Below are 26,474 nucleotides of genomic sequence, written 5' to 3' on the forward strand. Positions count from 1 at the left end.
CTCCGTTACTTCACAAGCCTGATGTCTGGAACACAAACATCGCTTTCACTCCTGTCCAACAGACATTGTGATTACAGTTACAGTCTTACAGCATCCCTAGTGTCTACAACTACAATAAACGTTCCCCTGGCCCTAGTGCTTACATGCATCCACATCAAGAACTTACATGCCTTCATATTAAAAAGCGATCTATTTTTTGAGGAGGAATCTAAAGAAACTCAAAACAACTCAAGAGCGACCAAGAGCTTATCGAGCTAGTCATCAATAATGGCTATGAGCAGGGAAGCCTCTTCGGAGTCTGGCGCCTGATCATCTGCAGTGACAGCGAAAACGAAAGAGAGAGATTGTCAGTTCAATCCACCATGAAAAGTACTGCTCCCCGCATGATCACAAGCTTGTAGCCGAAATACCTGAGGGGAGGTTGGAGATGATCTGCTCAACGATTCCAGCACCATTCGCATCATGCCCCTTCTCCTTCTCCTTCTCCTCGCCCTTGCTGCCATTAACAGCGTCGCCATTGCTCTTTCTGGCATCATCCTTGGTGCTGTGGTTCCCACTGCCATTGCCCATGCCGATCTTGGAAGCGACAGCGCTCAGAATCCCACCACCATTCATCTCGGCCCTCTTCTCATCCATACTGGCATCAACGGAGTTGCCATTGCTCGTCTTGGAGTTGACCCCAATGCCGCCATGGTCCTCGTCACCATTTGCGCCAGACATAGCCATGCCAATCTTAGAAGCCATGGTGTTCAGGATTCCAGCACCATGCGCGTCGCCGCCCTTTTCCTCGCCGCTACTGACATCAGCAGCGTGACCATTGCTGGTCTTGGTGGCGTCCTCGGTGCCGTGATTCCCGTTGCCATTGGCGGCAGACATGGCCATGCCAATCTTGGAGGCCATCGCGCTCAGAATCCCGGTGTGCTCGTCTGACGCGCCCTGATCTTTCCCTTCCCCTTTCGCTTCCTCTGCTTCCAATGCTCCTGCATGAACCAATCGATCAATCGAAAGGATTCACTGCACAGCTGCAAACTTCCATGATCTAATTGGCTGCGGAAATGGGAGAAAACAGTTGGTCCTTACCTGACGCCGGCGACGAAGCAGCGGGCGAACTGGACAGGAGCTTGTGGAAGATTCCGCCACCGCCGTTTCCTTCGTCCTTCTCCTTGCCCTCGTCATCAGACGCCACGGCCGCAGTTCCACCGCCGTCGCTTTCGCCGCCGCCATTAGCGCCGGACATCGCCGCGCCAATCTTGGACGCCAGTGCGCTCAGGAACCCGCCCTCCTCACCCGGGTCGCCGTCGCCGTCTCTCTTCAACGCCTCGCCACCATCAGACGCCGCGGCCGCATTGGCCCCGCCGCCGCTCCCGTTCGTCCCGGACATCGTCGCGCCGATCCTGGACGCCATGGCGCTCAGGAACACGCCGTCCTGAGCCTGCTCGCCGCCGGCCGCCGCTACTTCTTCTTCCTGATGCGCTTTCGCCTGCGCCGCGGTCTCCCCCTGCTCCCTCCTCTCCTCGTCACCCACGGAATCCTCCATCTGGGAACACGAAGCTACGAGAACTATGAGCTCTCAACCAGCACGGCGTTGAGTGTGAACTAGCGCAAAGCACACGGATTTTGTTCTTGCTCTACTACGAAACAGATCAGCCGGGGTGCAGAGGAGGAGGGAGGAGCCGGGCCACAGGCGGCTATTTTATAGCGGCGCGACGCGGGTGCTACACGCGTCCGGCCAGGAGCCGAGGACGGCGGCTGCCGGTCTCGGGGCGCGTAGCCTGGCGGGCGCTTCGGGCCTTTTCAATTGGTTTTTTCTTGCTCTTTCTGCGAGGAGGCGGTGAGATGTCGGGTGGACGGTGGATCGGGGATCAGAGCCGGGTGTCGGTGGGATCGTTAAGATGCCTAGAAATTAGAATATTAAGTATTTTAACGGGCAACCTTCAACAACATCAGGGTGGCGCAGCGGAAGCGTGGTGGGCCCATAACCCACAGGTCCCAGGATCGAAACCTGGCTCTGATAATTTTTTAGATGGGCTTCCGAAGTCTCTTTTTCCTTGGCGTAGCCGGCGACGGACCACGGGCAGCAGCCTCTTGCCAGTTTCCACCATGCACTGCGGCAAGGAGACCGGGTGTGGAGCTGCTCATCGCAAAGCTGCAGAGCCCGGCCATCCCAGCCTATTGCGCCGGCTCCTCCCTCGTCTTCGTCGGAGTCTCGGGGGTGGGCAGGGGCTGCTGATTGGTGTTAGAAGCAGCTACGGCGAATCAGTACTCTGCTTTGATTCGAGTGTGGACTTTGATTCATCTTCGCATGCGCACTGAAGTACTGAACCACTTCATGTTTCATGGTTGTTTCTACCAGCACCATCAATCCCCAATTGTAATCAAGTCGCCGCTGGTAACTCGGCACTTCTCCGGGCAGGCCTGTAACCGTCAGGCTGGCCTCGGCAATCAAAGAGCTTGCTGTTACCGACTAACGCTTTGCTCATTTGGCAGTTTGCATTTGTTGTGTTACCTTTCACGATAAATTTGTGTGTTGTGTTAACTGAAGCATTAGAAAATTTAACAAATGCGCCGCTGGTCTATGAGCTGAAAAGGAAAAATCACCTAGCTCCCGTACCCATCAAAGCTCGCGCTGCGCCGGCCACAACCGCACGCAACAGGGACACCGTGGAATTCCAGGTTCCGGCCGGCCCATCCAATACCATCACTCGTTTTGCTCGACGGCCGACGCCTGCCGCTCGCCACCGATCGGGGTGAGAACCAAGAAAGCAAAGGGGGAAAACGGCTTGGCGGTTTGGCTGCACAGCACGCAGACGCCTCCCGGGCAGCATGATTGCTCCCCGCCCCCGGCGTCTGCTCCTCCTGCCGGTCGCGCTCCTCCTCCTCCTCCTCGCCGCCGCCGGCGGCGCCTTGTCGCCGGCGGCCGCGGAGGGGGCGAAGAAGGTCTCCCTGGTGCTCTACTACGAGTCGCTGTGCCCCTACTGCTCGCGGTTCATCGTGAACCACCTCGCCGGGATCTTCGAGGACGGGCTCATCGACGCCGTTGACCTCCGGCTCGTCCCCTACGGCAACGCCCGCGTCGGCTCCAACGGCGACATCTCCTGCCAGGTAAAAACTGAGGCCCAACCCAATCCAACGATTCTCCAGTGTGTGTGTGTGTGTGTTTTTCCTTTCTCTGAAACTTAAAAGCCTTAACGAATCGGTCAATTACTGCTAACTTGTTTGTAGGCTGCAGCGATGCAGCGCCTATGATCGATTTCTGCTACTAGAAATACCATGGGTGACTGGGTGTGGGTGCTTAGGGTGTGTGTGTGTGTGTGTGTGGCATGGGGGGTTAGTACAGGATTTGCGCACGGTAGTGATATTTAAGCGTGGCATATTAGCTAGCGCTAGCGCCCACAGCACAGTACTCAGTTGCTCACCAAACACCCGACGCGGTTATGGCACTAAACACTAGCACACCAAAAGCAAAGTTAGCTTGTGGGTGGGTGCGTATCTGAAGTTCTGATGAGACAGTGTCGCCCTCTTTTACACGACAAAAGCAAAAGGCCACCAAGTAATCTCGCTCAACTCCGGCCTGCAAGGGGTCCGGTTCGATCCTTTCCTGGACTCGCTCCACCCCTCAAATCAGGTAACGGATCAGAGCGGATCGCCCCTGAATACAAGAGATGCAATTGGGTCCGTGAGCCATTGACCCTGGGGTGACCCGAACCGCCCCCTGCTGTTCTCATCGACATCGTCCCATCACCCAGCCAATACACAGCTGCCTACCGTCGCCGCCGACCAACGAATCCAGCTCGCTGCCTCCAATCTGAATTCTCTTAGGCCTTGCCTAACAACCGGAGGTCCAGAGCTATACGTGCCTCTCACATCAGGCAGTAGTGGGCATCGTCATTAGCTCAAAGCTTATTTGACGGGTCCAATGACAAGTGGTGCACCTGTGTAAGTGGGTCGTCCCCCGCTACCCCGCGGATTTGACGGGGCAGCTGTACCTAAGGGGCAGTTCGACCCTGAACCTCCTTACCCCGGAGGAGCGGAGGGTTCATGTTCAGGGGCGCTCCTAGCCGCACCGTTTGCAGGCTGACGCTCAACCATGACCGTAAATGAAAACGGGTCGATAGGTCTAAGCTGCACGCAAAGCGCACAGCGCTACTTAAGGTAGAGCAAGCACGATCTGCAACCGCCGTCTGCTAATGGCAGCCGGGTTCCTTGAGGGGCATTCTAATTCGCGCGCGCGTTTCCTAAAATGCTAACCCTTGCAACCGTGTGCAGCATTTATGTGCTTGCAGTGAGCACGAAGGTTGCAACTCTGCTTTCTTTTTAGGTACTACTACTAGGCATGCCATTTTTCACACGCCACGCCCACACTCTCCGACTCTCCGTAGTTGTCAGCTGCATACGACTTTGAATCGCCTTGCACGCGTACGTTACTTTCGCTTGGTCTAGCTTGCTCAGCTCAGTCTACGCTTTGCGCGAGCAGAGCTAATTTCGTCCAGGATACCGTCCATGTTCACGATCACGAGCCCCAGGCCCAACCCGCTGTGGCGGACGGTTGCTGCCGCTGGGTCCCACGTGGCAGGCCGACTCGGGCCACCTCTTAGTCGCCTTTCTGGTAATAAACGCCGCGCGGGGCGCACGTGGCCACCCGCCTCGCGCTAATCCTCCGATAAATACGCCTCGTGGGGCAGCCTCCACCTTCCGCTTCACTTCACCGCGGCGACCTTCGCGTCGGCATCGCGATCCCGCCCGATGGCCGTCCGTCTCGCCGCCATCCCCGCGCTCCTCCTCCTCCTGCTCGCGTCCTCCCCGGCCGCGGCGGCCGGCGACGAGGGGCCGGGGAAGGTGGCCGTGGCGCTCTACTACGAGTCGCTGTGCCCCTACTCGGCGCGCTTCGTGGTGGACCGCCTCGCCAGGGTCTTCGAGGACGGCCTCCTCGACGCCGTCGACCTCACGCTCTTCCCCTACGGCAACGCCAGGGTCCACGCCGGCGGCGAGATCACGTGCCAGGTAAAGGCGCGCTAGCTCCGCGCCCGATCCCCGCGCGATTTCGTTCCGACTCCCGAGTTGTGGTTGACTTGTTGGCCTTGGTCTCTTGGGTCTCGATTCTCGCAGTAGTGCTTGGTAATCCGAGGCATGATCGGGGGGATTATTTTCTGTTTGTTCTAGTCCAGCATTAGGTGTGATTGCTGATGCTAACAATGCTGAGCTCATGCTTCTTTTGCAGCATGGTCCATACGAGTGCCTGCTCAACACTGTGGAAGCTTGCGCCATCGACGCCTGGCCGGATTTGGTAATTCCTCTCGCCTCATATACTCTTCTGCTGGTTAGTGCTTTACTGCTTTGACCTGCAAGAACGAGTGCAAAACGCACCGGATAGAACGGCACTAAACCATACGACGATCACTCGATCACAGTGAATTTGTTATCAACAATTAGTTGTCAAACATGCAGCCGTACTCTGTTCGCATTCCTCAAAGCTCAAATTGACAACATCTCTTTAGCCTTTTACTCCAAATGTTGGGACTCCTAGAACTCCTAGCGGCTCAATGTGTATCCCTGTTGTTGCTGCTGCTGTGTGCAGGACGTGCATTTCCGTTTCATCTACTGCGTGGAGGACCTGGTGGTGAAGCGCCAGTACAAGGAGTGGGAGTCCTGCTTCCAGAAGCTGGGGCTTGACCCGAAGCCCGTAACTGAATGCTACAAAAGCGAACAGGGTCACAAGGTTCATTCTCGATCTTCGTCTAGCTTAAGTTGTTACTGTATCCCATTCCCATCACTTGCTGTGTGCTTTACTAACTACTTTGCTGATTTCCATCTTGTTCATCTCCTCCAGCTTGAGCTCAAGTACGCGAACCAGACCGACGCTCTTGTGCCGCCGCACCGGTACGTCCCGTGGGTGGTCGTCGACGGGCAGCCACTGCTTGAGGCAAGTTCGCTCCACCGGAATTTCATCCGCACTTGTGGGCTCGTGGCTCACTTCACCTTGCGCCACTGTTTGACCAAGCTCGTTTCTTTGCTGATGATGAAAAAAAAATACTTGTTTCCGTTTCAGGACTACGAGAACTTCGAGGCTTACGTCTGCAAGGCCTACAAGGGCAGTCCTCCGAAGGTATGCGAGGGGCTGGTGCATCCGCCGGTGGCGCTTGAGACCGTGGTGGCGCGCAGCGGCGTCACTTACAACTCCGGCGGCATCGAGCTTGCGACTGCTGAAGAGGAGGGAAGGGACAGCAAGATTAAGATGCGGCTCCCGGACGATGAAAACTGATACTGCACGGTGTGCTCGTTTGGATCATGTGGGCATAGGCAGTTGTGTGTTACTGTCCAGATTACATAATTATGGGTTGGCTGGTAGTTGGTCGTACAGAAATAATGAATTTAATGATGCACTAAGCTGCTTTGCTGCTTGACCATAGTCTGTCTGGTCTGGTTTGCTCTTTGCTTATGCCTCGTGGGTGACAGGGTGAGAATTAATCAACTGGTTTGACGTGAGGCTCCGATTGGAGCAAAATGTTTTGCATAGAAATTCTCGGTATCTTTTTAAAGTAGGAAGTTATGAACTATATGAAGTCCCTTAAAATCCCCCAGGCGCAAGATTCCGTTGTTCGTGGTACGGAGAACTGGAAGAAACGTTTGGTTACGTCTTTCTTAACAAACGTTTAAGGGTAGTGTAGTTCTTCTGTACTGTATTTGACGAAGTGTGCAGTTTTCGTGCATGATCAGTTACCTAGATGGGAATGAGATCAGATGGCTGGGTGGAATGCGAGCATAACAAGAGTTGAAATGCAACGAAAATCATGTACCACATCACGTCACAATACACAGGTAAACGTCAATCAATGTGTTTCGAGTATGTTATAAAAAGAAATCTGTGTTCCAAGTACATCAACTTCTGTATCACTCGTATTAAACTGAAACAATACAACCAATGTGGTGCACCTCACCCCGCCGCATATATCTAAATTGCGACTTCCAAAAATCCATTCCAAACTGTGTCCTCGGGCCTCGGCTAAACTGGAGTTTGTGTAGCTCCAGTTTTCTATAGGCTACTAAAAAAAATACTCGGCCTGCGAGGGGCAAAGCTAAATCAAAGATTTCACTCAGCTCACGGCATGACGATACAGCTCTCAGGAAACTTGACCACAGGACGTCATTCACGCAGATCCTGGTAAGATTTTCGAGGATGAGGATTTGATACTTTGATTTGCTATCAAAACTTGGGCACCCGCCAGCTATTTTCCACTGGTAGATCTGCACAAATTGTCGATTCAAACACTTCTCCTGTAGAGGTGGGCAGCTCAATCCCAGGATGTCACAGACAATGCAACCCAAAGATCATTAGATGTCCCAGATATATACATCCTATGTGTCTGGATCTGCTCATCATCAGTACATAATGGGGTTGGGCTCGAATAATGACCGTTGCTTATTCTCTCCTGGACCGAGAATATGATTTCCCTTTGCAGTGGTTCGTGGCCATTCAAAAGATTTCCCATGCTCAAAACCTTCCTCCATGACTGATTAGCGGTAGGGGGAGGAAACAAGTTTGATACAGCATCTCTCTCGTGCATCCCCACCTTTTCCTTAGTGGTGAACTCCTAACATAGAATATGTTAAAAGGAAATCAGGAACATGACCTCAGAAAATATGCTGGCAAAAGAAAACAATGATCAAGCCTGGGCACAGCAAGAAACTATAACCTCTGATTAAGTCTTAGAAAATTGAAGATTCTAAATGAAGTTTAAAAAAAAGGAAAAGAAGCATGTTGCAAGTGGTAGTGCTTGCCGCCTGTGAACTGAAAGGTCACAGATTCGAGCGGTGGCCTCTACACATTGCACGATGTGTGGGAAAGACCTTCCGCTAATAACCTCCCCCAGACCCCGCGCAGTGCGGGAGCCTACAGCACTAGGTACGTCCTTTTTTTTAAGCATGTTGCAATGAATAAAAATATCTCTAGTCCACACCAACATGATATGGCTGAAAATTTGATAAAAACAGCGTGACAGAAAAGTTTGCAGTTTACTCTTATACAGATCAGGAGTTGCGATGTGGTTGTACCCTAATATGTAATGACTAATGACTATCGCCTGCTCAGAGGGGACTTAGGTGGTAGAACACATACTACCTCTTTTTTCAATATATGATGTGACAAGCTAATTTCAAAAGTGAATGGAGGAAGTACTATGGAAACCTTCAGTTTTTAGTATCTAGAAAACTATCATATAATTGATACAAGAACTGCACCAATCCGCAATTTTAGGATGTAAGCAATGGAGCACATTAACATATGAACATTTTAGTTCATCAACTCCATTCATGTAAATGACAGCGTGTGTAATAAATAAGGGTAAAGAACATAGCATTCACCTTTTCATAGCAAATGCTTTCCAAAGTAGTTCCCATTTTCGGAAGATAGTAGTTGAAGTAGTCAGCAAAAACTGCTTGTGCCAGTCGTGGAGCATCTATAAGCTTCCTATGGACGGAAGCAGCAAGAATCAGCAACTTCTCGATGTGCTCAAAAACTTGACAAAGCCGTTTCAGGTCTCCAGCCAAATCACTGATGTCAGAATTTCCTGTTAAAAACAACAGCCTGAGTATTCATGCCACTGGCCAGGGCTCAACATCCTGGAAGTTCTCTAGTCCCTAAGGCCTGGTGGCATACAAGTTAAATATTTTATGTGTCCGGCAGCCAATAATCCTTGGGCTGTCTTTTAAAGCTGCACCTTCACAGAAAACTCTTAAACGCATATGACATTTCAAACTGGCTGTTGGTTCTATTGTTAGACAAATGAAAAGTCTCTGTGAAAATAAATCACTTGGTACTTCTTTAAAATGAAAGTCTACACACACAGTCGTATAACAAGTGTAGTTACTAGTACCTTGAAGAGATTTCAGTGTTGACGCCATTGTGGCATATAGCTGATCCATTTTAGTCTTCATTAACTTGAAGCCACCATATGTGGTCTTGTTCAGGATACCAGCTGATGATTTGAAGGCAGTGCAGACCATTTGCTCAAGGAGCTGCTGTGGCCTCAAAGTTTCAAGGTAATGAAGCACCTGTGTATCACATATATGAAAAGCTCAATAAGCAGCATGCTATTATTTTATCTACACTAAGATACTAAGATGTTAAATAATAGTCATGAAAATCATGGTACCAACTTTAAAAGAGAACCAAGATTATGCAGTTCAAAAGTCCATTTCCAGTTAAAAGAAAACATGTGCTGATTAATTTGTAATTTTCTTTATATTAATAACTGAAACCTTCAAATTACACATTATTAGTAATTGCATTTGCTATTTATAATTGATGAAGAGCCACCATAATTGGTAGTGATACCAACATGCCTTCTTATATGATGATGAAATCACCAGCACATGGATAAGAAACAACGAATCACCTTTTCTCCTTCCCGAACAGGATCAAGCAGCGACTTCTGTTCGGATACAGGCAAAGGTGGAGCATCATTCCAGATTTTGCGCCACACATTCCCATGTTCAGACATACGCTGAGAAAGCTTTCCTTTAGGAGGCCAGCCTGAATTACCATCTACTTTGTCCTCACTCACCCAGTCACCAGGTGAATGCCACCGAATAAAATCTTCAAAGACGGCGTCTGGGTTTGCAGCTTTAAAAGCAGACATATCTAAGCAAGAAGCAGGGCTTTCTGATTAGTAGCAAATGAAGAAGTTCTACAATACTAGTAACAAAAAGGAAAATTAGAATTCCTATCATAGCCATTGCTCCTATAGATCAGAGGAAATAAAGAAATTTCTGAAGATAGACTCTAGAAATAATAAGAAATAACACATCATGTAACAAATGCAATGCCATGCTGTCCCAGAAAATCTTACCGGAAGATAATATATCCCTTTCCAGTTGACCAGATAGACCCTGCAGGAACAGAGGAATGCTATGAAAATCTGATCTGATTTGGGTAGGCTGACTTAGGCAATAGAGTTAGTAGTGCATATATCCATCCAACTGAGCTTACTGTAGCTCTTCAGATAAATATATGTATCACAAAGGGATTTGAACATTCATGCATACAAAGAGCAAGTTCAAGAACTTACAATGGCATTGCCAAAAGCTTCAGCTGCATGAAGCCTTTCTTCATGCATATCTTCGGTCATCAAAGGTGCATCCTAAGGAACTGATGGAAACATAAGGTGGTGCATGACGATCACAATAAAAAATCTGAAGAAGAGCGCAACCAGAACCTGAGTATATGGAGCATGCATTTCCTGAAATGTATTCAAGAGCATCATTTTAGGCACAACACCAGCTGATCCTTTCCGAACTTTGGTGATGGCCTGTTTGTAAACTATGAGTTAGCATCAAATTGTTTTAAATTCCAAATAAAAATGGTGTCCGACAGTATACTACCTTAGTATTTGAAGTTTCATCTTTGTGTCCAGCACCTTTCTCATGGCTCACTGATTTCTTTCTCTCAATGCATATCGCAAGCTTGCCGGAAGAAAAAGCAAAAGACACAACTGCTTAAAATATGCTGGAACAACAGTTATCCAAAAAACTTAAGGACCGAATGTTTAAAACATGTTTCAATATGTCAAAACTTAATAGTCCATACGTAAGATAAGTAACAAATAGCTTATCGATGCTAAATTTATTAGATGCGAAAGAGGTAGTGAAAAAAATTGTTGCATCATTCGACAAACAGCAGCTTGCAGAAACAAGTGAAAACCCATGAGACTGTATACCTCGTTAGAGTAACATAATGAATACTGCATAGATCTTTCTAGTATATAGAACTGATGTGTAGTGACTGATTTGTATGTCACCACACGCCCTCCCCTCCCCTCTTCTATCACTCTAAAACTAGAGAAGAATAAATCTGAACAAAATATAACCTTCAAGCATATTTCTTGTCCTAATGACCTCCTCCCTGTAAACCAACACCCCCATAGTCTTGATAAACCTGTCCTCTAATTGCTATTAGATGAAATTATACCTATCCACAGACCACAGACTGCATGAGGCCAAATTTTTTTTTGCCACGAAGAGCACAATTCAAGGACAGCATTGTAAGTTGTGTTGAGCGTAGTGGCAAAGACATGATGGTAGCCACATTGGAGCATCCACATTGCCATAGAATTGAGGGCATTGTATAGGCCAAGCACACAATGGAGGCATGGTTGGTACGGGCCAAATCAGAGCTTGCCATCCTGGCATGGCAGCAGAGCATAGCTGAGAGCATGTGTTGGCTGAGCCCAGTGAAGACACAGACATGCTAGAAGTACAATGATACATGTATTCTTTTTAAAATTCATTAAGCTAGTATACTGAGCAACAATACAAATAAACAAATAAATAACATTGGCCCTAAAGACATGGGGAAAGTATTGATGTACCATTTGTAACTTTTGGTGGATAAGACAATAGGAGAGATCAATGGTCGAACTGCTTTTCATCCTAGGTAATCTTTCTGATTCTTCCCAGTACCAACGAATTTCACGTACAAAGTCAATCCACAATACAGCAATTGCTGGCATAACAATCAAGTCTTTTGTCAATAAAGCTCTAAAAAAACAGAAATTAAGACTTTAAGAGAAAAATCGGCACATAATACAGACCACGTATATTGCAGTTGCCAAACCAAAGTGCGTGCAAACAGAACTGGCCAAAAAGTGAATCTGCAGGTGCACCTCTCATAGCACGGGTATACTTGTTTTCTGCTTCCATATAGTTTGAGTTTCCAGCCTCTGTTAAACAGAAATACAAAGAGTGTTAGATTCTAAAAATGGATTCGAAGAGAAAGGTGCAGAAATTTCATGAAATATCATGATCCATCTATCAAGTAATGTCATTTCATTACTGTTAGTTGAGGTTGAGTTTCTGAATCCAGTAATGCCAATCACTATCTACAACCTCAAGAGGTGGCATTGACATCCTTTTTATGGCTCAGCAGCTCATGAAACTTGCACATAAGCTGAGGATGTCAAAAAGGAAACTGGTATGTAAGTCACAGGACCAGAACTAGATGACTATCAGATCAAGCAAGACAGGCCCATCCATGTAGACTGCTGAACTAAAACTCCTGACGCTGCCAAACCATGAACGCACACAGAGAGTAGCATGAGTTCAGGAGTAATTCACTGTCTGCAAAAGCTAGCAGATCATTCTACTCAAATTAACTGATTACTTCAATTACATAGATTTCAAATAGAAGCTTTGCAAGGTGCTAATATTTGAATAGCATGCAAAAAGTACCACATGAATCAGCCCAATTACTTATATACTCACACTCTAGTGCAACATTGTGGAATCTTCAGATTTTCAGCATTGAACTTCATAAGCGATTAACTCCATTATGATAGATAACATGTTGATTCAGTAACTAAGTTTGATCAAGCAAAAAAGGAGGATAAATAGATACCATCACTGAAAAGATCTTTCATAACACGATCAATAACAGATGGTGGAGGCACAGTAGTAGATTTCGAATTGTCCTGGCCTGAAGTATCTGCTACCTAGCACGGCAAATTAAAATTAGAAACAAAATGCTAGAAAGATAATTGGGGTCACTTGGAGGGTACAGTGACTCGTATCAACTTCTTAACCTGCAACAAAATCTTCTAAAAACTGCGCCTCAGCTGATGATTCATACGCATTCACTAGAAGATGTAGCTGGGATGCAAATCCAACAAATTTTCCGATAGAATCATCTACCCTACAATGTAAGTTTGAACATATATTAAAACAAATGCATCCATCATATGGGAAAACAATAATATTATTTATGTAACAGATACCTAACTGATGAGTGTTGAAGTGATAGATAGATATGACGCTTATACTTCATGAAATAGAAATTACTTGCAGAAAGTTAAAAGGGGATTTACAAATAAAAAAGGTTACATGTATTGAGATACAACTGGGTGAAGAAACCAGCTATCAGCAACGAAGGACGAAGCATTTTCCACTTCAGCCATCTCAAGGGTTTCTTCAAATGTCCTCTCTCCCCAAATGGCAGTCAGCTCAAAACCTAGCATAATGAAGTGGATCATGTTTCTAAACATACAGCAAGTTGAAATATCCTCTAGGAAAAATTGAAACATGATATGTATCAATTCAAATGTATAACATGCAACTATAACTGCTTATTGAGTTAACATTTCTCAAACATCTCATTCAAGTGGAACTAGTTATTATAGCTAAATTTCTACACAAGAAATCTACCTTATCGTATGCAAGGTATGCAAGGTGCATTACCTCTTTGTCCATGTTAGGGTTCTTGTTATCATGTATGAAGACTGAACGAGAAATATTTTACCTCCATATTTACTTTTGCAATGAAAGGGGTCATTTTTCTTTTACATGAAGATATTTTTTGTGGCAGAAGATAAATATGAATCTTAATAACTATGTTATGTATTAGCCATATACACAGTGTACTAATATGTAAAGCATGGGAGAAATTCAGTTCAAATGTGGTAATTACCATTTAAATAGGATAGCGGCAAGCCGGCAACTGTAATTTTTTATGCTCGATCAACCTTGGATGGTAATATGGTATATATGAAAGTGGATAGACCTCATGTTACTGGATGGAGAAAGGGCATAGGTGTGAAGTGGAATAATTCAGGGGAAATTTTTAGAAGTATTGGTAGCTTATTCACATTGATCTGTGCCTTTTAGACTCAGTCCTATGGCTAAAATCGGCTCTTCCCACTATGGTTGTTTATTCAAATTCCTTGTAAAAATCATGAGACTTCAGTTACCTTTCACAGGATCCTCAGCAGAGTACCACTCTGCCCAAGGGCAATCATCGTCCCATTGTTTTTTGGGGTGGCTTGCAACTTCATTTTCAGTTAGCGACTCAGTAGCTTCAGAATCTAAAGTCTCATTATCATAATCGTATTCAGGAGTCCGGTAGGTAAGCTTCATTGAGAAGTGAACCTTTACCCTGGCTGGAAAATCTGTCGAGGATAGGACCTCGAAAGTCAAAAACACAAAAATGAAGGTTAACCCATGAAAAAACAGTACAGAACAGGTAGGGCATGTCGAATATGTGGAGTCAAAGAGTAACAGAATTACTGAACAAAAGCAAGTAACATATTCTAAAGTTCAAATGCTATATGCTACGCGTTGTATAATAGTTAGTCGGAGTATCTTTCGCCCCTAGAAAATACCATCATATTGTCTCAGAAATTTTTTAGTTTTGTAGAATACTATCAAGATTTAATGAAACAATGAAGACATCGCGAAACAATAGAAGCTTTTAGAGATACTCACAAACTTTGATAGAAATAGCTCATGTAGACCCTCCAGATGCATGAGTCTTATTGGCACTTGGCTACCGATTCGGTCAGCTTCAAATCTTCGAGTAAAAACTGTTCCCAGGTTCTGAATTCCTATATATGCTTTTCGTGAAGGGTCGTGAACAGGTACAAACGCTGGCCAATTGCTAAATTGCAACAACATTTCAGTAAAATTACATTGATACTGCTTGTTAGAGAAGCTAACCTCTAAAGATCACTCACCTGCCACAACTAGAAAGAGCAATTGCTACAGAACTCAAAAGTTTAGTTGATTCTGGGTCATCAAGAACCACACCGCTGGCACTCAGTGGAGCAATCATCTGTGAGCACATAAAAACACTATGAGATTTGAGCTTGGTGATGCAAATTAGCTTATGCACAATAACTAGGCTGCGTTAAGCCTAGTTGAGTGTGGTGCGGGTCTAGTGGATGGTCAAGTTTGTGGTCTGGTCCTATGTTTGATATTTTTATGTAATAGTTTCTAGATCTTTATGTTCCTCACCCTAGTCCAAGGTGTGGAATGTTTCCTTGTATTTGGACTACTATTTCTCTCTTAATATAAAGTTACGCAGCTCTCCTGCGTGTTTGAGAAAAAGAAAACTAGGCTGCGCTGTTAGAGTTTGGCAAAAAATTTTGGAACGGGACATTGAAGTTTGTTGCACTAATAATTCAGTGGTTTTCATTGACAAAATTGCAATTGCTTTATGCTGAAAAGGAACTAAGAACTAAAATCTTAAAAACACAAAAATGATTGAAGTAATAATAAATGCCTCCAGCAGAATCATATGACGGCCTATGCTTGTATAATGCAAAACAGAAAAATCATACCAAAAACTCATCAACTCCAAATGAGAGCTGCATGCTATGTGTATCATCATCCCAGTACGAGTTTTTGCCTACAGATAGATACTGGTGACTGTGAGAAAAATAAAAAACAGAAGTTATCTGGAGAAGGCATTAAAGTTTAAACAAATACACGCACCTTTTGCAGATTTCATGAAATAATACTCCATAGAATACACTCTTTTCCCATGCTTCAGTTCTCGTTTGATCATGTATAAGTTTTCAAAGGGAGTAACACAATCTGCACCTTTTTGCTACAAGAATGTATGCTAGTTAACAGATTTTACTACACAAGATTGAATATGAGGTTCCAGACAGAGAAGAACCATTAAGATCTTCGGGCCATCAGCAAGCCATTGACGGCAAATAGCCTCTATCTCAGATATGAACCTAGATGATCAAGAAAATCTTAATAAGCCTTTGCAGATAACTAAAATTGACAATAAACGAGAGTAAGAAAATTGGATAGTATGATTATAGATTTGCATACCTTTCCCATGATGAAGCAATAGTGAAATCATCAAACCGCTCAAGCTGTGGAGTGAAATGAAATACGATAAATTAACAGATAATTTTCAGCTCAAAAGGATTCAGCAATATTTTGACTTCTAAAATGTATGGAGCTACAGACAGTGGGCCTTACAATAAGAAACAGTGAAGAAAAACTAGCATTAACTGCGAGTTACATGCTGTCATTCTGAACAGTGCGGCAAACGGTATCAACAAAGCACAGAAGCTGCAGTTACTGAGCAATTAAAATGTTTGCCAGGCACACGATATGTAATTGAGCATCATAAAGTTCTGTTACACATGATCCCTACATACTACCATGTTGTTCTGCCTCTTATAGCCATTTGCAGAAGGAAATGTGCAAATGCATACTCCTTTAGAAGCAGAACACTATAAACAGGTAAGTAATGGACTAGTTAATTGATCAACACAGCTGTGAACCATGATCTGGCGGCCAGTACATCGACATGTCCCATACTAGCAGATTTTAGCAACAAAAATATGGTATAAAATCTCCAAAGCTAGCCTGGAAACTTCAGCAATTCAAGCTAGTAAGTACACCCGAAAACCAATCCCCATCATCACGCAACGACAGCACCGAACCTAAAAAAAAAAATCGGAAACGGACTGATAGCAAGCGCGTGAAGGAAACGGAAGCGTGTGTACCTCCTCTTCGGCCTCCTCCTCGGCCTCCTCCGCCTCTTCGTCCTCCCCGATCCGGCGGTGCTTCGCGTACCTGGCGGAGGACGAGGAGGCCATGGCAGCGCGCTCCGCGGGCGCGGCGGGAGCAGCGGCGCTGTGGCGGCGCGGGGAAGCCTCTCCGCGTTCCCCGTTAGATCGGCGAGGGGGGCGGCCGCGGAGGGAAAGGGAAGTGGAAGAGCGTGATGCGTCGATGGCCGGTGCCTCGTCGACCGAGTTCGGAGTTCGTAGTTCGTACTTGGTGGACGGTGGTGGTGGTGGTGGTGGTGGTGGCACCATACGCCGGTCGCACGACGGTTTCCAAGAGCCGCGGGCCCAAGGCATAGGTACGGGCCTATGGTGTACGTGGACTAGGTCTAAATAAAGGAGTGACGATTGACGACAACTGTTGGCATCGGGCCATCGGGCCAAAAGATGCCTATGTTGTTGTTGGTTGTCGGCCTGTTGGGCCTGACTTTTGCACGACGACTCGAAACTCCGAATGTGTGTGGTGGATGTCTGGCCCTTGTGAGAAACCGGAGGTTTAGGCCTATTGAACTCCTTTTCTCTTCTCTTCCTTAAAAGTTGGCTGGCAACTAGCTCTAGCATTTTAATCTAAAAAAAAACTAGCTCCAGCATTTTAAAATTTACCAGTTAGGAGCTACAGAAATGTTCATATATGTGTAGGCCGAGAGTTAGGCCCTGTTTGGTTTGAAGGGAAAAAAATTTCTTGAAAAATTTCTCATATGTTTGGCAAAACCAAACATAACCAAACATATGTTTGGCAAAACTTAACATAACCAAACATATGATTTTGTTCGAGGGTCCCGCCTATGGCCTCATCTGTTGAGCCCAATTTCTTCCATATAGCAACCAAACACATGGTTTTGTTCAGCAGAAAATTTTTCCCCCTCACTCAACCAAACAAAGCCTAAGCAATCGGTTTCTAAGGTTAAGATGGGGAGAGATTGTACAGTCATATTTTTTTTCCTTTTATTTACTCATGGCATGTGTAAGTTCCACTACTAGAAAAAGGGCTATTCGTCCACATTCAATTAATACCGGTTGCTTTTGAGCCGGTACTAATGTCCATTTAGTACCGGTCAAATAGCACAGTAGCTCCTGAAACCATTTAATACCGGTTTGTAACACTACCCGGTACTAAATGCCATCATTTAGTACCGGTTGGTGTTACAACCCGGTACTAAATAGCTCCCGGCCCCCCAACCATTTAGTACCGGGTAATAACACCACCGATACTAAATGGTGGCATTTAGTACCGGTTGGTGTTATGGCCCGATACTAAATGGTTATGGCCCGGTACTAAATGGTCTGTTTCGGTTACTTCAAAAGGATGACATCTTCAATGCACTAACATGTGCTGTGTAGGTGGGATGGTAAAGGAAGTTCCGCGTGAAGACTAAAGTTGTGGGTTCGATTCCTCAAAATTGCATGCATTTTTCGTCTTTATTGTCTGTCTTTAGTACCGATCGGCCAGTACCGGTTGAAACAACCGGTACAAAGCGTTTCAACCGGTACAAAGCCATCCCCATAACCGGTACTAATAAGCTATTTTCTAGCTGTGTTCACATGTTCTCCTGAACAAAATAGCGTATCCGCTTTTGCAATCTGGCGTGCTTGAGTAACTTCAAATCCTGAGACTGAAAGGAATGGTGAATTATAAAATATTGAGAACGAAGCTAGCTAGATTGTGGAATCTATGGCAAAATAGGTGCCTATTTGTTCAGCTAGACGAAACAAATAGAGGCTGGCTTACTTGCGTGCGTGCTTGTAAAGTTTTCCAAATTTATAGGTACCTCCACGAGGGGATTTCCCCGTTTCATCCAAGAGTTGATTCCACCAGCACTGAACATTTGCTTCCATGTGGCATCATCCTGCTGCTATGATCCTATCCTTTTTTTTTTTTTTGAGGCTATGATGATCCTATCCTTCTCACGTATTCTTCTCAGTTCTATATCTTGTGCAGCAGATCTCCACGGATAGGAGCAAAGGTAGTCAAAGCCTCAACAAGTTAATTCACACAGTTCACACCCCGCCGCGTGCCCGCGTACGTCGGCCGGATTCGGCGCCGTCGCCTCCGCAGACCGGCGATCACACGCGCGGGCTCGCGCGAGCGCTTCCAGCGCACCAGCGGTCTCGCTCTCGCGCCGCTCGCCGCGCACCGCACCGGGGCAGTCCGGCGCGGCGTCGACCGATCGGCGGCACATGGCATGAGATCTTTGCTAACCACCGCGTCCGCGAGCACGTGGCCCTCGCAGCGCTGGGCTCTCGTACGGACGCCTGCCTAATGGGCTGTTTAGTTCCCACCCCCGTAAACCCGTAAACGCAAAAAAACGTCATTTCGAATGTTTTGACACATATATGAAGTACTAAATGAAGTCTATTTATAAATTTTTTTGCATAGATGGGCTGTAAATCGCAAGGCGAATCTAATGAGCCTACTTAATCCATGATTTACAACAGTGATACTACAGTAACCATCCGCTAATTATTAATTAATCATAAATTAATTAGCATCATTAGATTCGTCTCGTGATTTACAACTCATCTGTATAAAAAGTTTTGTAAATAGACTTCATTTAGTACATCAAATTAGCAAGATTCCTTTGCAATTTTTTTTTGAAAAACATCTAAACACGGCCCCGGCGCTCCCCGGGAAAAAGAACGGAAAGGCAGGGGGGTGCCGCCGGCCGCCGCTGCCAGGAGGACAGGCCACCGTGGCGGCAAAGGCCAAGGCAAACCGAATCTAACACAAGTTGGTTTTGGTTAAGCAAAGCCGCCCGCCATTAGGCCGTCGAGCGCTCTCCGGACGATCGCCAGTGACGCTGACGCGTCGTGGGGGACACACCGGCCGGCCGGAACAGCCACGCGTCGCGGCCCCCCATCTCCGAGAGCCACCAGCGATCCGGGCCGGCCGGGCGGGATCGGGCGGCGCGCGCCGCCGCCACCAACCTCGTGCCGCGCCCTACCGTCTGAACAGCCCCCCGCAGGGCACATGGACGGACGCACCGGCCTCGCTAGCAGGGTGGGTACTGGCTACCTGCCGGCCTCCTCGCTGAGCAACCGAGCGCGGCGGCGCAAGTCGTTGCGAGAGCAGTTATGGACTGGACGTCAGGCACGGCGCTCTCGCCCCCATCGAGAACCGTAACCTATTGGTTATCGCGTCGCAGTAAGAGCGTGTCAGGCCGACGCGATCAGACGGCCTTAAACTAAAACTTGTCGTCACATCTGCTAGTATAATAGCCTATATCATACGAGTATGTTATATGTAGATCAGGACTCAGGAGACGACCCCTAGCTAGTGCAGGGCGGGACGCTCTAATGATGGGCGTAAGGTATCCGGGGATCCGGCCATCAATGGCACGATCCGGCCATCCAGGACGGCCGGTTGGTTCTTATTGTCTGCACTGTCGCGGCGTAAAGAACCAACTGCCCTCCGCCTTCGTCAGCATCCGGCCGGCCGGATTCGAGTCGAGGTTTACTTACGCTAATGAACTCGGCATTTGGGTACAGGCTCCTCGCGTCCGGCCAGGCGGGTGGCGATAAAAGAAGGCCCTGTCCGGAAGCGCACAAAAAGGACCCGATGGCCCCATGGCCGGGATGGATTAGCATGATGGGTTCGCGTTAAGCAGCCGGCTTTTTGGCGCTAACCTCATCGCCTCGGCAGCGCAGGCATGATTAGCTCGCCGACTCCTCGACCGACCCGGGCAGAGCGGGATGGCCGACACGGCGGCCGGATTCCGGAGCAGAGTTGCGCCGCGCCTGATGGTTCGGTTGGGGGACACATGCTCTCCGCTTTCCGGCGAGGCGAGACCGCCGCGCGGAGACAAGTGGCCGGGCTCGAACAGTGATGACACATGAGGCTTGCAGTTGCAGCTGAGAGCCTGAGAGGACGGGTGATGCCGAGGAGGGGGGAGATGCCCGTATGGGACGCGTGGTCATGTCTCGGGACGTCAAATCGGGCGCACAGGGCGCTATACTCCGAGACACCACCGGCAGAGCCGTGCCCGTGCTGCCGTGCATACACTGAGTGCCACTGTAGCGTACTCCACTACACAGCAGCTCCGTTTGATGATCTTGATCCCAAGTCCGACGTTGTATTTTGCGCTGAAATGATCCCTTTGGTCTTTGGATTTTAGACGACGGTGTCTAGCGATTTGGCGTTTGTGCCGGTATGGGGGCACGGAATCTTGCTTGCTGTTCACACGGCTGCCGGGAATGCTGACCGGAACAGTGGCTCCCCCGCCTTCCTGCAATGTTTTTCGGGTGCTCTAGCTCGTTAGGGTTCCCGGGCATAGCTTTCCATAAGCAGCAAAGTGACGCGGCGACACAGGCGTCGCCTGTGCTTGACGCGATTTTATTCCGTCGCGCAGCGGCGGCGGCCGGCACATCGGACGGGGTCATCTCTCTCGGTACTCAACTCGCAAGCGACGAGACCGTGTGTGACCCTTGTCAAGTTGTCACCCTGTTCCGAGATCTGCAGACCAGCACGCCACGATGCTGATCTTGAGCGATCGCGTCACGTCATGGTGTCACTTTGCAGTTGCAGTTTTTGCTCCAGTAGCACCGGCGAGTGAAAAAAAGATTGGTTCACGCAATGCCCGAGTCGGCATAACGGCAGTCAGTGCAGCAGGCCACGCAGCGAAAAAGGTCAAACGGCAACAGCCACTGTACCAGATAAGCTTTTCCTTTCTCGTGATACCATAAAGGCCGAGGAGGTGAGATGGATTTTACCATGCCTGTGGCGAAATCTCCGTATTCGCTGCTGCCAATTTTTTTCCCTCCAAGTAAAGGTCAAGGAGATCTCTGCATGAGGCCATCATCAATGGATACTGAAAACTTTATTTCCATCATAAGTTCATAACTGATACTGCTTTGTAAAGAAAACAAAGAAAAAAACAGAGAGCAGAAGCAGCGGTTTCGTAAATTCTTTGAGTAAGTTTTTTCCATCTGACATTTGGATCAGGAATCCCAGCTTACAGAGTGTATGCAGGGTGCATGGTCCATGCAAAGAAAGGGTGCCATTTGCAAGCTGCAAAGCATCTCCCTAATTCATTTTCTGTGCCGGGGCACTGCAGCTTAATCCAATTCTTTTGCCTGTGTTTGGCAGCAAGATCACATGAACAAACCAAACACCTCCATAAATTATTCGCAGGACGCCAGCCCCACCTCCCTCCATGATGCATTCTCTCTCCCTCCCCCTTCTGCCAGGGACCAGAGGCCCTCACTCATAGCACGCTCGTAGCCTGGTACTACAAAGATGGCGTCATTTTTCTTTGCTTCCCTCTCCTCCTTGTCTAGCTCCCCTCTTCTCCCTCATATGAGCTGAGCAAGGTTGGGAGCAAGACTAGTTGTGTAGACCAAACATCGTAGTGAGAGAAAAAAATCTCTTCCCTGGCCCATAGATTCCCCAAGAACCAGAAGAAAAAACAACACTTATCAGGTGTTTCTCTTGTTGCTCGATCTAGCTTTTCGCTATTTTTCTTCGCATTTTGTAGGCAGTTTGCCAGTTTCTTCTTTTAGTGTTCTTCTACACACAGTAAATTCAGAACCAAGAAATCCAGCAAAAAAATTCCTCCCCTTTTTCCTGGTTATTCGGTCCTAGTATCTTCCAAGCAGAAGCCAAAGGACGAAGAACCGCCATAGCAAGATCTTGGTTATGTTCCATTTGCATCAGTTCAGCCGTGTAGAATCGATCCCAACTTGAGCAGCAGCAAGACTCCCATCTTTAGGGGCCCTTCAGCCGCCTTCTTCAGGAAGTTGTAGTTCCAGCAGCGGAAGAAAAAGCCAAGTCTCCAGCTATGGCGGCGGCGCTGGAGTGCTGGTCAGGGCGGCCAAGCACGGACGAGGAGATGGTGGAGCAGGTTCTCATGAAGCCCCACAGCCGCTCAGACGACTCCCTCCCGACCTGCGCCGACTCTGCCTACGCTGGCGAACCCACGTCGGCGCCGGCGCCTCCCAAGAAGTGGCAGAGGCTGGGCCGCAACTTCGCCGGTGCCATCGCCGCGTTCAAAAACACGCTTAGCCTGGATGGCGGCGGCCTCCCCCGCGACCCCTCACCGCGCGCTGAGAAGCCACCACCGCTCCTCCTCCGTGGCCTTGCGCAGCTCTACTCTCGCGGCGCCAACAACCAGCAGCTGCCGGAGAAGCTCGTTGCGGATCTCCGCCGCCACTTCGACGCTCTCCCCAACAGGTCAGTGTTCCAAAGTGGCCACCCTTTTGCGTTTCTCCCTTTTTTCTGGACCATCCAATTCTGCAACAAATCAAGGTGCATTATTAATCAGAAACTGTGTTTTGCCTCTTTGGGTGAAACTGTGTATATACTCCCAGAGCTGTAAAATTGCCAGTGCTTTTATTGGTGGCACAAATTTGCTGCAATCCGAGATCAGTTGTTGTTAATCACAGTATTCAGCCATCAAGCGGACATTAAGAGACGGAACTCGTACACGATTATACCTTTGGTTTTAACTTCCACATATCACAAATTTCCGCTGCCACTTTTTTTGTTACTGTGTTTATGAAAATGAAGCACATAATTTCGATTAAGTGAACCGCATATTTTGATCTGAAAACTGAGATGGAAATGCATTTCTCTTTGGATTTGCTGAATGGCTGCTGACAAGCAGAAGTTTACATTTTGCAGCTATGCACAGGCAGGATTTGACATGAAAGACATCCTCTTGCATGCCCGCCTTGTAGAGCAGGCGACCGGTGAGGATCAGCCTGCAGTGAACATTGAGGAAATTCATGGCAGAGGAGGTGGCGATGAAGGCACTACTTTTCAGCTAACATTTGCTTGCATCGCCCCACTTTCATGGCAGTCAATGTCAGGATCATTAGATAGCCCTTTGTTCTGTTGCAAGAAGATCCAGATCTTTGAGAAGAGAGGGTTGACACTTGGTGTTGTCATGATACTTGTGCAGTCTGGGAATGAGGCGGTCTTCAAGAACCGGGTTGAGTCTGCACTGAAATCAGTTGTAAAGAAGCAGAGGAAGAACAGTGGTGGTGTGAAGCTACCATTTGGGCTTTGTGGTTGCCAAGAAGAAGGATCGAGAAACTTCGATGAGGAGTCAATGTTCGATCCAGATGATGGTCAGGTACTTGACAATGAGCCGATTCGCAGACCACAGCTTCCCACTCCCCTACCACAGTCATCAGTCTTCGTCTCGGTGGATGAATGGCAAACAATCCGATCTGGTGGTGAGGAACTTGGCCGTTGGATGCTGCGTTCTGAGGAGATTGAGTTCACTGATTGGGTTGGTGCAAATTCATTCAAGGGTGTCTTTAGAGGAAAGAAGGTTTGGGTCAACAAATTGAGGGGTTGTGACATGGGAAGTGCTTATGATGTTGAGATCCGTCAGGACTTGCTGCAGTTGATGAGCTGTGGCCAGAGGAACGTCCTCCAATTCCATGGCATTTGCTTCAACGAAAACCATGGGCTCTGCATAGTGACGAGGATGATGGAAGGGGGATCTGTTCATGATATTATTATGCAGAGAAACAAAAGACTGTCTCTCCGAGATACAGTTAGGATTGCCCTTGATGTTGCTGATGGGCTAGCCTTCATGAACAGCTATGGCATTGCATACCGTGATCTCAATTCTCGGAAAATCCTGCTAGACAGGCAAGGGAACGCTTGCCTTGGGGATATGGGCATTGTTACCCCTTGTAATAATGTCGGTGAGGTCACAGAGTATGAGACATCTGGATATCGATGGCTGGCTCCAGAGGTTAGTTATCTACTTGATAAATTTACTGAAAATCCTTGTTGTTGTCTAGAAGTAATCTTTCTGAAAGTGAATGTTCAGTTCTAGCATGCTCGAACATAGTTATGTAGTTGCTCTATTTTAAACGGCTAATCTTCACCTGCTATTATTCAATGATCCACACTATTCAATTGAAGTTAGGAGAGGTTTGTGCTAAGATCTATTTAGCAGATTCATGTTTATACAGCCAAATTAGTCGATCAAGCAAGCTATTTTGTGTTCATGGAGGAAAAAAATTATTTTCTTTCTTATCCTATTCGAGAACTAATAAATATTCTTGTGTAGCCTGTGAAGAAGTGTTGCCTTTTCTTTTTCCACATGTTCATTTTTCTTGTCTTCACTCAGTTACTATCCTATGTATGTTCACTCAGTAGTTCATCCCTGTAACAGTGAGAAACGAATTCTGAACTTATATTGTTTTCTTCTTCCTTCTTTGGCAGCAACTCACAAAAAAAGCCTGTAAAAGAAAATTATTAAATCGACAATACCCCAAATAACTTTTCTACCATCTCATTTATACTGAAACTGTCCTTGCTAAGAAGTTTTCTACTGTGGTGTCTACAGATCATTGCTGGAGATCCTGAAACCGTCTCCGAGACCTGGATGAGCAACGTCTACAGCTATGGAATGGTGCTGTGGGAGATGATCACTGGAGAGGAGGCATACTCCACCTACTCGCCAGTGCAAGCAGCGGTTGGAATCGCCGCCTGCGGGCTGAGGCCTGAGATCCCAAGAGACTGTCCTCCTTTCCTGAGGTCACTGATGAACAGGTGCTGGGACAATAACCCTCTGAAGCGCCCTCAGTTCTCTGAGATCATATCCATCCTACAGAGGCAGAATGCTAGATAGTTTTCTTCTCTTCCTTTTCCTTCTACTATATGCTATATATCAGTTTGGCTTGGCTGTTTGCCTAATCATGCAGGAAACTGCATCCGAGAAAATATAATATATTATATATGTGCAAAGGCTTGTTACATTATTGCTCGCATTTCTTGTCCCCTGAAATATCAGCCCATCTTGAATTAGTCCACAGAAAGTGACCTGAAAGTGAAAGGGCGTGAGGGTTTTAATTGCATGATCTAGGGGGGATGAAGCGCAACAACCTGCACAGTCCTTAGCTGCTTATCCTCCACAACAATCTGCACAGTCCTTAGCTGCTTATCAAGAGCCACCAAGAACAGCAGTGTTTGGATGCACATTGCGAGCAGCACATAACAATGTTGGATCTACCGGGGCTGGTCTCTGGGACAGGTCAAGATCTGTTGAGATTCTCTGTCTGACCGGCTCAAAAGATTGCGATGTGGCCAGGAAGTTCGGGTCAAAATTGAGGAGCCACCCCACACCCTCGTATCCACATCTGCTCCTTCTACTCCCATGTCTGTCTGCCCGTGATCACGCCATGTGCCTCCATGGCCACGGCCATGGCCGCCGCCATCATTGGCGTCTCGTTTTCGTGGAACAGAGGACACCTACGACTTCGTCAGCCTTGGTGCCGCGTCAGATCAGATGCTTCACCTCTCTGATCCTTCGCCCTCCATTTGGGGATGAGCCGATCCCAATCCTTGACCTTGAGCGACGTGTGTTGGTTGCCAGAAAACAATGGGGGAATGATTGTGTCGCCCCCAATTATTTCGTCTACCGCCGTGAGCCCAGCGATCAACGGCCAGCTGAATACGGTGCGCAGATCTGTGTCCATGCTTGGGGTAGAGCAGACACGGCAACTGATAAACCCATGTCGATCTGACGTGGTGAAGTGTGAAGAGAAGAAGCAGAGCTTACTGCCGAGTTGTGTTGAAGATTTGGAAGAACCATCCCGGCGGCGAGCAGAGGATCAGTGGCCGAGGTAACCGCCGTGGTTTCCCAACAGGCGACGCGAGGTCGGCGAGGCGATGAGCAGGGACCGCAGGGGGTGGTGGTAACGAACGGTGTCCGTACGGCGCTGGCACTGGTGCGGTGGCGCCTGCCCCTCGCGTTGATCCAGGCCGTCCGTTGCTGCACGGCACGGCGCGGCCGGCGGGCCCAACACGCGGCGCAGCGAAAGGGGACGCGGTTTGCCCGCCCGGTGCCCCGGTCACATGAAGCTCGGCCGGCTCGCTCTGGCCTCTGGAACGGGAAGGCTGGGGCCGGCGCAGAAGCAAATGTTCTGGAACTTCAGCTGCAGCTCTGCACAAATGTTTTGGTCTTTCGGAACTTGCAGCTCTGGCATGGAAACCGAATCGTTTTTTATGTGGAACTCTCACAAATTACCACATCCAAATCTCCAACCAGACCTCAAAAAAGAAAAAAAAATAGCCATGACTTCGTTTTGGCAATTTTACTTTCCCGTCGAATTAAAATGGGTAGGCAGGTTCCATGATCATGGGACTCAGGCTACACTGGTAGA

The 26,474-nt window shown here is 47.6% G+C and overlaps 4 protein-coding genes and 1 non-coding gene across 7 annotated transcripts; 3 read left to right on the forward strand and 2 right to left on the reverse strand.

Annotated features, from left to right (window-relative positions):
• Positions 1-48: 48 nt before the first annotated feature.
• Positions 49-1,748, reverse strand: LOC120652697 (glycine-rich cell wall structural protein 1.0-like). The gene is made up of 3 exons (XM_039930584.1): positions 1,081-1,748; positions 411-980; positions 49-313 (listed from the first exon to the last, which is right to left on the reverse strand). The coding sequence occupies exons 1-3, from the start codon at positions 1,535-1,537 to the stop codon at positions 255-257; spliced, it is 1,086 nt and encodes a 361-aa protein (XP_039786518.1). The 5' UTR covers positions 1,538-1,748; the 3' UTR covers positions 49-254.
• A 194-nt stretch (positions 1,749-1,942) lies between these two features.
• TRNAM-CAU lies at positions 1,943-2,014 on the forward strand. Its single transcript has one exon. It is a non-coding gene; the product is annotated as a tRNA-Met (tRNA).
• Positions 2,015-2,623: 609 nt separating this feature from the next.
• LOC120652699 (gamma-interferon-responsive lysosomal thiol protein-like) lies at positions 2,624-6,406 on the forward strand. 2 transcript variants are annotated; one of them, XM_039930587.1, is made up of 5 exons: positions 2,624-3,102; positions 5,219-5,284; positions 5,576-5,716; positions 5,828-5,920; positions 6,047-6,406. In XM_039930587.1, exons 1-5 carry the CDS (start codon positions 2,824-2,826, stop codon positions 6,257-6,259), a joined length of 792 nt encoding a protein of 263 aa, XP_039786521.1. In that variant the 5' UTR covers positions 2,624-2,823; the 3' UTR covers positions 6,260-6,406. The 2 variants fall into 2 exon arrangements, with proteins under 2 accessions (XP_039786521.1, XP_039786522.1); XM_039930588.1 differs by lacking the exon at positions 2,624-3,102 and adding an exon at positions 4,640-5,001.
• Positions 6,407-6,817: 411 nt separating this feature from the next.
• Positions 6,818-16,536, reverse strand: LOC120652698 (rab3 GTPase-activating protein catalytic subunit-like). 2 transcript variants are annotated; one of them, XM_039930586.1, is made up of 21 exons: positions 16,305-16,536; positions 15,607-15,650; positions 15,443-15,506; positions 15,256-15,370; positions 15,102-15,169; positions 14,496-14,593; positions 14,248-14,419; positions 13,734-13,947; positions 12,871-12,997; positions 12,573-12,682; positions 12,389-12,475; positions 11,586-11,714; positions 11,364-11,497; positions 10,378-10,458; positions 10,212-10,304; positions 10,065-10,136; positions 9,846-9,885; positions 9,393-9,637; positions 8,871-9,048; positions 8,359-8,564; positions 6,818-7,589 (listed from the first exon to the last, which is right to left on the reverse strand). In XM_039930586.1, the coding sequence occupies exons 1-21, from the start codon at positions 16,383-16,385 to the stop codon at positions 7,290-7,292; spliced, it is 2,658 nt and encodes an 885-aa protein (XP_039786520.1). In that variant the 5' UTR covers positions 16,386-16,536; the 3' UTR covers positions 6,818-7,289. The 2 variants fall into 2 exon arrangements, with proteins under 2 accessions (XP_039786520.1, XP_039786519.1); XM_039930585.1 differs by having other exon boundaries at positions 16,293-16,536.
• Positions 16,537-21,578: 5,042 nt separating this feature from the next.
• On the forward strand, positions 21,579-25,079 carry LOC120652700 (serine/threonine-protein kinase STY46-like). Its single transcript, XM_039930589.1, has 3 exons — positions 21,579-22,518; positions 22,969-24,055; positions 24,656-25,079. The coding sequence occupies exons 1-3, from the start codon at positions 22,127-22,129 to the stop codon at positions 24,938-24,940; spliced, it is 1,764 nt and encodes a 587-aa protein (XP_039786523.1). The 5' UTR covers positions 21,579-22,126; the 3' UTR covers positions 24,941-25,079.
• The last annotated feature ends 1,395 nt before the right edge of the window (positions 25,080-26,474 follow it).

This window comes from Panicum virgatum, chromosome 9K (genome assembly GCF_016808335.1).
Source record: "Panicum virgatum strain AP13 chromosome 9K, P.virgatum_v5, whole genome shotgun sequence".
NCBI classification, from domain to species: Eukaryota; Viridiplantae; Streptophyta; class Magnoliopsida; order Poales; family Poaceae; genus Panicum; species Panicum virgatum.